Here is a 9,522-nt window from a genome sequence, read left to right on the forward strand (position 1 = left end):
GGTGTCAAATTGCACATGGACTCCTGGACACATCTTTGGGAGGTCTCATCCAGTACAGATTTGATTGGTAGGCACACAATGCATTGGAGAACTCCATATATAACTTATTAAGTGAACTTGGGCAAACACAAATGTCCACCACAGTCCAGTGAATGCCTTAACACAGATAAAACTTGGTAACACACTCTCCAGGGAGAGGCAGGCTGGCAATCAGCCCAAGAACTCTGTCCTGCTCATGCACTGTAGCCTAACTTGTAGAAACACTGTTTGATTCTGCAGATCCCAGAGTGGAGGTCGCTTCCCCACTCTCAGTGCTTCTGGGTGACATGAACCATCAGCTACTCAAGGGGGAGAGGGCTGCAACTCTCCTCAGAAGGGGGAGAGAACCTGGCCAGGCACAGATACAATGCTAAGGGTGGCCAGCAGAGGGTGCTGGGAAGGAAGGAAACAGACTCACCAATAGGAGTCCTAAAGCACTCTACCTGACCCTGTCTGTGCACACATTGCTCCAAGGCCTTTTTTTTTAAATTTACTTACTTATTTTTTTGCCTTCAAGTCTCTTTTTTTTTCCATTTACATCTACCTTATTTTGTTCTTGGCAATATTTTTTAACTCTAGTGTTTTTTTTTTTTTACATTTTTACTTGTTATTCCGCTTCTAATTTTGTTAATTTTTTTCAGCTGGGAATCTTTCCTATTGTTTCTTATAAACAGTTTCTAAATGACATTTACTTTATTGTGTCTGCATATGCACATGTATGCCCTGCAAAGAGAAATCAGAGGTCTACTTGCAAGAGTTGGTTTTCTCCTTCTACCATGTGGTTCTACGGAAGGAAACTCCGCTCTTCAGCCTTGGTAGCAAACACTTCTACCTGTTGAATGAACAGCACTCAATAACATCCTTTAATGTAAATGGCTTCAGCTATCTTTTCATCTAATGACCTAGACTTCAAACCAAACTAGTCAGAGGAGATACAGACCACTACATATTGATCAAGGAAGCTCTTCATCGAGATAATATAATGATTAGAAACATATGTGCATAACGTGTTGGGTCTCCAAATTTAATGAAACAAAACTAGTGCACATACAGGGTAGTCAGGTCCTGATCCCATCACAGAAGATAAGATTAAAGCCCACACTCTATATAGGACATCTAAACTAAAAATCAACCAAAAGACTACAGAGTTAAACTATAGGACTGATCAAAGGGACTTCACAGATATGTAAAATCTGCCATCCAGAGACAGAAACCCTACCCCTAGCCAAGGAGCTGCTGAGGGGTGAGAACTGCTAAGGGAGGGGAGTCGGGATTCTTTAGAGTTCTGATGACCCTGATAGGTTGATCATGCTCCAGTGTATGGCGCCATATACATGCCTATATGGGGATTACTAACTCAATGATAAGGGAGGAAGGGAAAGAGAGAAAGGAGGGGGAAGAAGAAAAACAAGACCTTGATACTAGGAGGGAGATTAGAGGGCTGGAAATTGGGATAACGTAGAGAGAGGCACGGGGATGCATGAGTATAAAATTCTCAAAGGAAAAAAAAGGTGTAAAATATTTTATAAAAGGAATATGCCAACCCAAAGGAGTATACTCCTCTCATCATGAATGGAACCTCTCGAAACCCACCCACCAGGACTGGAGAGATGGTTCAGGAGCTAAGAGCACTGGCTGCTCTTGCATAAGAACTCAGTTCAGGTCCTCATGCTGTGAGAGATGACTCCTTCTTTTGGACTCTGTTGGTTCCAGGCAGGGTCATTGTGCACAGATATTCCATGCAAGCAAACACTCATACATGTTAAAACAAAGAAAACAAACAAACAGAACCAAACTACACGTGGGACCATAAAGTAATACTAACAAAAGCTAAATTAAATATTTTCCTGTGTCCAGTCAGCTCACTGTGCAGTCTTAGAGGCCATTAGCAATGTCAGCTCTTGCAGAGGACCCAGGTTCAGTACCCAGCACCCCCATGGTGTCTCAGAACCAAATGTAATTCTATAGTTTTTTTGTTTTTTATTTTTACAAAGAAGAGAGCGCTAAAGAGGGAGATCAGATTTGAGGTGGGGAGGAAGAAAGATACACTTCAAGGAAAAAAAGAGGAGAGAGAGAGTGAGAGAGAAGACAAGCTGGATGTGACATAAATCCTTCTTATCTAACTTTTGAGACCCCGTCTCTCTGGTAGCTCTGGCTATTCAGAAACTCGATGGAAAGCCTCAAACCCTCAGAGAAATCCCTGTCTCTAAAGGTGTGTGCCACCATTGCCTGCCCAGCCAGCAACTCTAACACTAATTCCAGGGGATCCAACCCCTCTTCTGGTCTCCTAGGTACCAGAAACACACGTGGAAGGAACACTTACATAAATGCAGATAAAATACAAACATGTGTGTGTGTGTGTGTGTGTATAATATATTATATATATATTATATTATATATTATATATATATATAAGCTTTTAAAGAAAAACTAGCGAAACACCAAATTGTATGGTAACTGAACAACAATGAGTCTTAGAATAAATGACAGAGGAAATCTTTAAATTCACAGAATCAAAGAAAAATGAAATCAGAACGTGTGAACGCCTTTACAAACAGCTAAGGGAGATCTAAGAGGAGATATATATATACACTAAATTTCGAAAGATGTCAAATGAATAACCTAATGGTGTGCCATGAGACCCTACAAAGACAAGAACAATACAAACACAAAAGCAACAATAGCATTAAATAAAAGCTTACTTCAGCAGAGATTACCTAATGAAGACTGAAAGAACAATAGATAGGATCATTTCTCTCGATTTCATGTGTTTTGCAAATTGTATCTTGGGTATTCTAAGTTTCTGGGCTAATATCCACTTATCAGAGAGTATATATCATGTGTGATCTTTTGTGATTGGGTTACCTCATTCAGGATGATATCCTCCAGATCCATTCATTTGCCTAAGAATTTCATAAATTCATTGTTTTATTTGCTGAGTAGTAAGTACTCCATTGTGTAAATGTACCACATTTTCTGTATCCATTCCTCTGTTGAAGGACATCTGGGTTCTTTCCACCCTCTGCTATTATAAATAGGGCTACTATGAACATAGTGGAGCATGTGTCCTTATTACAAGTTGGAGCATCTTCTAGGTATATGCCCAGGAGAGGTATTGCTGGATTTTCTGGTAGTACTATGTCCAATTTTCTGAGGAACAGCCAGACTGATATCCAGAGTGGTTGTACAAGCTTGCAATCCCACCAACAATGGAGGAGTGTTCCTCTTTCTCCACATCCCGGCTAGCAACTGCTGTCACCTGAATTTTTGATCTTAGCCATTCTGGCTGGTGTGAGGTGGAATCTCAGGGTTGTTTTGATTTGCATTTTGCTGATGATTAAGGATGTTGAACATTTTTTCAGGTGCTTCTCAGCCATTCGGTATTCCTCAGGTGAGAATTCTTTGTTCAGCTCTGAGCCCCATTTTTTAATAGGGTTATTTTATTTTCTGAAGTCCATCTTCTTGAGTTCGTTATATATATTGGATACTACTCTCCTATCTGATTTAGGATTGGTAAAGGTCCTGTCCCAATCTGTTGGTGGCCTTTTTATCTTATTGACAGTGTCTTTTGCCTTACAGAAGCTTTGCAGTTTTATGAGGTCCCATTTGTCGATTCTTGATCTTACAGCACAAGCCATTGCTATTCTGTTCAGGAATTTTTTCCCCTGTGCCCATTTCTTCTAGGCTTTTCTCCAATTTCTCCTCTATACATTTCAGTGTCTCTGGTTTATGTGGAGCTCCTTGATCCATTTAGACTTGAGCTTTGTACAAGGAGATAAGAATGGATCAATTCGCATTCTTCTACATGATAACCACCAGTTGTGCCAGCACCATTTGTTGAAAAGGCTGTCCTTTTTTCCACTGGATGGTTTTAGCTCCCTTGTCAAAGATCAAGTGACCATAGGTGTGTCAGTTTATTTCTGGGTCTTCAATTCTATTCCATTGATCTACCTGTCTGTCAATGTACCAGTACCATGCAGTTTTTTTAATCACAATTGCTCTGTATTACAGCTTGAGGTCAGGCATGGTGATTTCACCAGATGTTCTTTTATTGTTGAGAATACTTTTTGCTATCCTAGGTTTTTTGTTATTCCAGAGGAATTTGCAAATTGCCCTTCATAACTCAGGGAAGAATTGAATTGGAATTTTGATGGGGATTACATTGAATCTGTAGATTGCTTTTGGCAAGATAGCCATTTTGACTATGTTAATCCTGCCAATCCATGAGCATGGGAGATCTTTCCATCTTCTGAGATCTTCTTTGACTTCTTTCTTCAGAGAGGATGGCTCCATTTTTAAGAGCACAGTTTGCTCTTAAAGAAGTCCTGAGTTCAGTTCCCCGCAACAACATGGTGGTGCACAACCATGTGTAATGGGATTTTTGACATGCAGACATATATGCAGATTGAGCACTCCTATATAAAATAAATAATAAATAAAACCTCTAAAAGGAACAATAACAAAAACACGTTCTTAGTTCAAGGCCCTTGTGTCCTATGCCAACTGTGTTTATACTCTTCTTGCAGAAGTCTACACAGCCACTGTTTTTCCTCCTGATGCACAGAAGCACCAATAGACATGAGCCCAGTGAGAGCCAACAGTGTCCTGCTGCCCACTATTGCCCTAAACATGCCTGGCATTGTTCACCAGCCTCAACCACAGACCCTCTCAGCTAATGCTGGGCTGGCTCTCCAACCTTATACTGGGGTAAACCCATCTCTTTATAGGAGTATTAGATGACTTCGGTGGTGGGGGTGCATGCTTGTAATCACAGCACTCGAGGCAGAGGCAGAGGCAGAGGCAGAGGCAGAGGCAGAGGCAGAGGCAGAGGCAGAGGCAGAGGCAGAGGCAGAGGCAGAGGCAGAGGCAGAGGCAGAGGCAGAGGCAGAGGCAGAGGCAGAGGCAGAGGCAGAGGCAGAGGCAGAGGCAGAGGCAGAGGCAGAGGCAGAGGCAGAGGCAGGCAGAGCTCTGACTTGGAGACAAACCTGGTCTGAATAAGTTCCAGGATAATAGGTACTATACAAAGAAACACTGGTGACAGACAGACAGACAGACAGACACACACACACACACACACACACACACACACACACGCACACACACACGGAGAGGAGCAAGGGATGACCTCAACCACAGATGAAACAGCAAGGCTGCCTGAGGCTCACCTCTCAGCATCCTGTGAGCTAACATGGAAGCCTCCATATTCCCAAGATGCCATTCCATGCAGAGGCAGGTGTGGCAGCAGAGGCCCAGATTCTAACTGTGTCCCCTTCATTGCATACCCTCAATGGGCTTCAATACCAGGTGACCAATGAATGTTTTTCTGCTCTCCAAAGGAGTCCTACCCAGTAACCTACCCTGCAAATACACTCTCCTGTACAAACCACTCCAGGAAAGGCTGTCTGTCTGTCTGTCTGTCTCCCAAGGTAGGATTGTTTAACCATTGTCCAAGCTCTTTTTTCCATAAATGCTCTATGATATGTCCATCAGTAAATATGTATCAAATACAAATTGTGTGTCAGACCCTATTCTGAACACTTGCATTGCCAAGAGGAATGAGATTTAAATCTCCTCAGGGATTACAGAACTTAGGGGAGGAAAGAGAGAGATCCCAGATCAGAGCAAAGCCTAGCTCTGCCACCTCCTGGACAGCAGTGGGGTAGGAAAGCCAGGAGAGCCCTCACCCCAACCCAAGAACACAGCAGTACTCTGTGTTCCCAAAAGATGCCAGGGGTTAGAGCTCAGGGCTTTTGAGTCCTGAACCAGAGAAGAGAGAAACAGAAGAACAAAGGAAAAGAAAGCATGCCAAGAGAATTGGGGAAGGAGGGATGGAGAGAGAATTGACAGATCTTACACGAAAATATCTTCCCTGTTTTAGAAATAACATCTGGCTCCATTACCCATGCGACTTCAAATTCAGAGTGTCAAGAGTTCTCAGTAGGAAGTCGGTGAGATGGAAGGGAGCTGGCTTGATGACCTGGGACTGAGCAAAGCTGTTAGAAGTATCCAAAGGGATGCTCTATCCTAGCAAAGAACTTCCCTGCCCAAGGATTATCCGATGAAGTTGTGTTAGTGTCCTAAGTGGGAAATTCAACCCAAGTTTCAATTCCTCCTCACTTTCTGCCAGGTCCTCCTACAATTCAAGTTCCTACGAGTTAAGGGGCAACGTTATTTTATATGAACACCAAAAACAACATGTACGACTGGGTAAACAACGAAAAATGTATAGAAAGGCAGAAGAAGACCGAGATGCATGGGCAAGCTGAATGCATGACTGCCAGATAGACAGCTGAGCACCTTCCTGCCAGCCTTCTTCTAAACACAAAACTCCTTAAGGAAAAAGTCCAAGATGCCAGTCATTGACCTCGTCCTTTTCCTGGCTGGTTTTTAACCCCCAACATCACCCTGAATACCCTGAGTTAACAGACAACCTGACACCTTTCTTTTCATAGCAAACTTTTATCCAAACAGCCTGAGTTCTGTGGGGCCTCCCTGTTGGTGGAGTGAGGTACCCCCCGGTAAATTCACACCAATTTTCAGAATAGCTTGCAAGGACAGTCGCCAGTGAGTGGCAACTGGCCCACATGTTGGCTTGGCTTAGATTGCACATGATTGCTGGGCCCACAGTTTCCCCCACCCATACCCCTGCCCACCTCCAGACGCCCAGAAAAGCACTTCTAGAGAGACTATACAGCTGCTTCCAGCTTGACAGTTTGCCCCAAGTTCATTGCTCTTTGTCTGCCTCCCTAGGCACAGGCAGCCATGTCGCCCTGCAGCCAAGTGGCCCTAGTAACTGGAGGTAACAAGGGCATCGGCTTTGAGATCACTCCTGACCTGTGTCAGAAATTCTCCGGGGACGTAGTGCTCACTGCATGGGTCGGGGCACGGGGCCACTCAGCAGTGCAGAAGATGCAGGCTGAGGGCCTGAACCCACGCTTCCACCAGATGGACATTAATGATCCTCAGAGCATCCGCGAGCTGCTCGACTTTCTGCTCAAGGAGTACAGGGGACTTAATGTGCTGGTCAACAATGCGGGTATAGCCTTCAAGGGTAAGACATGGGATGTAGAGAAGGAAGGTGGCTTCTCCAAGCCTGGTACAATGGTGGGCTGTGCTTCTCTGGCAGCATTTCTAGGACCAGCGCAACTATGTGGTGGGACTCTGAAACAGATCCTCTGGGAGAAACAGGACAGGTTCAGGCTGCAGGGATACAGGAAAGAAGAGCCTCAATGTGTTTACCTAAATAGTTCTAGTTGCCATCTCTTCCAGGTTTGCCTCAAGCAGTGCTTGACTACTCTGGCTTACAGATACTTATCTGATAATGACATAAAGAAGAGGTTTAGAGGAGAAAAGAGACCAGGGGAAAGGTGTTGCATTAAGATCCTGATATATACAAATTTCCCCAGCCTCACCCAGGGTTGGAGTCTTCCAAAAACAACAGAACATTGTCAGATGGACAGTGACGCAGAGCTGAATGTAAACACGACTGTACTTGGAAGTGGGTCTCGAAAGCTCTGGCTTAGGTCTTGACATTTTCACTCAGCTAACTCGGTTTCTTTCACCCTGAAAGTTGATGACCCCACCCCCTTCCACATTAAAGGAGAGGTGACAATGAAAACGAACTTTTTTGGTACCCAAGATGTCTGCAAGGAGCTGCTCCCTCTAATAAAACCCCAAGGTGAGTCTGCCAGGTGACTTCCAGGCTCAGTTCCTCTCCCTCTCAGCATAGCCTCTCTGCCACTTGGAGGCCTGGCTCTGCTCTTTGATGTCAATCTTTTGTGGCCATTGACTCTCTCTTTGCCTATCCAACTCTTCTTTAATCTCCAAATAAAATTCCAGGATCCATTTCTTCCACGTCCTCACTCATTAAGGGATTTTAGGATTCCAATAATGTCTGAAACATTTTGCACACACACTGACATTCCACTGATCACAATGTCCTGTCCCCACAAGTCCTCAGATTGTACCCAAGTACCACCCTCAGCCCAGCTCCACAGCAGGTCTCAGCTGTCAAGATGTACCCGGCAAACCCTCTGAGGAGGCCTCCTTTCTGGAACAGGATCTTTCCAGGGCTTCTATGCCTCTCTATAGAAACCTCCCCTCCCAAAAATCCTTCAGGAAGGAGAACAAACCTTTAGATTGGCTCACAGAACACTGTGATCTGACCCTTCCTTCCTCCTGGCTGATGTTAGCTCCTTATCAACATGCGTCACCTTTCTGCAAAACAAACCATCACATTACATTTCTCATGAACTGCTCTCATACCCCAAGTCGTTGGATAGCAGGTGAATAACCAGTCATTAAATACACACCAGTAATGATGAGGGAGCCGCTTTGGAAATGTGAGTCTCTGGTATAGAGTTGACTAAGTATGGCTCTCTCAGAACTCTTGTCCTCTCTTGTGTCTTCCTCTCTAGACCAGACCTCATGGTTATCTGGCTTCTTTGCTCTTTGCTCAAACAAACCTGAAAGGCAAAAAAAAAAAAAAAAAAAAAAAACATTTTCTATGCTACTTAAATGCTGTTCTGTGCGTCCCTGTCTCACATGAAATCTTTCTGATCCAATGTCTCACCAGATGTAAATTCCTGCTCTTGTATGTGCATCTCTACATGGTGATGTGTTTTTAGGCAGAGTGGTGAATGTGTCCAGCATGGTGAGTCTCAGTGCCCTGAAAGACTGCAGCCCGGAGCTGCAGCAGAAGTTTCAAAGCGAGACCATCACAGAGGAGGAGCTGATGGGGCTCATGAACAAGTTTGTGGAGGATACGAAGAAAGGAGTCCATGCGAAAGAAGGCTGGCCTAATAGTACATATGGGGTCACCAAGATTGGAGTGACAGTCCTGTCCAGAATCCTTGCCAGGAAACTCAATGAGCAGAGGAGAGGGGACAAGATCCTTCTGAATGCCTGCTGCCCTGGGTGGGTCAGAACTGACATGACAGGACCACAAGCCACCAAAAGCCCAGAAGAAGGAGCAGAGACTCCTGTATACTTGGCCCTTTTGCCTCCAGATGCAGAGGGGCCTCACAGGCAGTTTGTTCAAGATAAAACAGTTGAACCATGGTGAACCCAATTCTCCCCTCCCACCTTCTTGTATTCTGACTTGCTGAAGGCCAAGGGCATTTATAATCTAATAACGCTTCTGAAAAATAAACATGATTAACTCCTTAAGCACTCAGATTTTTGCACATTTTTCTAAAACTTTCCTTAATTTTGTGCATCTGAGTGTCTTTCATACATGTCTGGAAGGGTGATACACCCATAGAGTCTCTTGGAGATAAAGTTGGTTGTAACCCTCTCATGTGTGCTGGAAAGGGAACCCTGGCCTCTACAAGAGCAGCAAGGGAGCTTCCCTGCTGAGCCATGTCTTCAGTCCTCATTTCTACAGATGCCTTTTATGCAACATTGACTTCACCTAGTAGTTTAATTATAGCAAAATTCGGGCCAAAGGAAGGCACAGGATTACATCAGTCAGTGAATATCTAA

The 9,522-nt window shown here is 44.2% G+C and overlaps 1 protein-coding gene across 4 annotated transcripts; it reads left to right on the forward strand.

The window, feature by feature from the left end:
- The first annotated feature begins 6,801 nt into the window (after positions 1 to 6,801).
- On the forward strand, positions 6,802 to 9,103 carry LOC110288679 (carbonyl reductase [NADPH] 1-like). Of its 4 annotated transcripts, XM_085832187.1 has the most exons (4): positions 6,802 to 7,117; positions 7,400 to 7,408; positions 7,583 to 7,717; positions 8,667 to 9,103. In XM_085832187.1, the coding sequence occupies exons 1-4, from the start codon at positions 6,802 to 6,804 to the stop codon at positions 9,101 to 9,103; spliced, it is 897 nt and encodes a 298-aa protein (XP_085688313.1). The 4 variants fall into 4 exon arrangements, with proteins under 4 accessions (XP_085688313.1, XP_021010622.2, XP_085688314.1 ...); XM_021154963.2 differs by lacking the exon at positions 7,400 to 7,408 and having other exon boundaries at positions 6,802 to 7,090; positions 7,610 to 7,717; XM_085832188.1 differs by lacking the exon at positions 7,400 to 7,408 and having other exon boundaries at positions 6,802 to 7,090; positions 7,643 to 7,717.
- Positions 9,104 to 9,522: the final 419 nt, after the last annotated feature.

Source organism: Mus caroli, unplaced genomic scaffold (genome assembly GCF_978045245.1).
Source record: "Mus caroli unplaced genomic scaffold, Mus_caroli_1 scaffold_17, whole genome shotgun sequence".
NCBI lineage: Eukaryota > Metazoa > Chordata > Mammalia > Rodentia > Muridae > Mus > Mus caroli.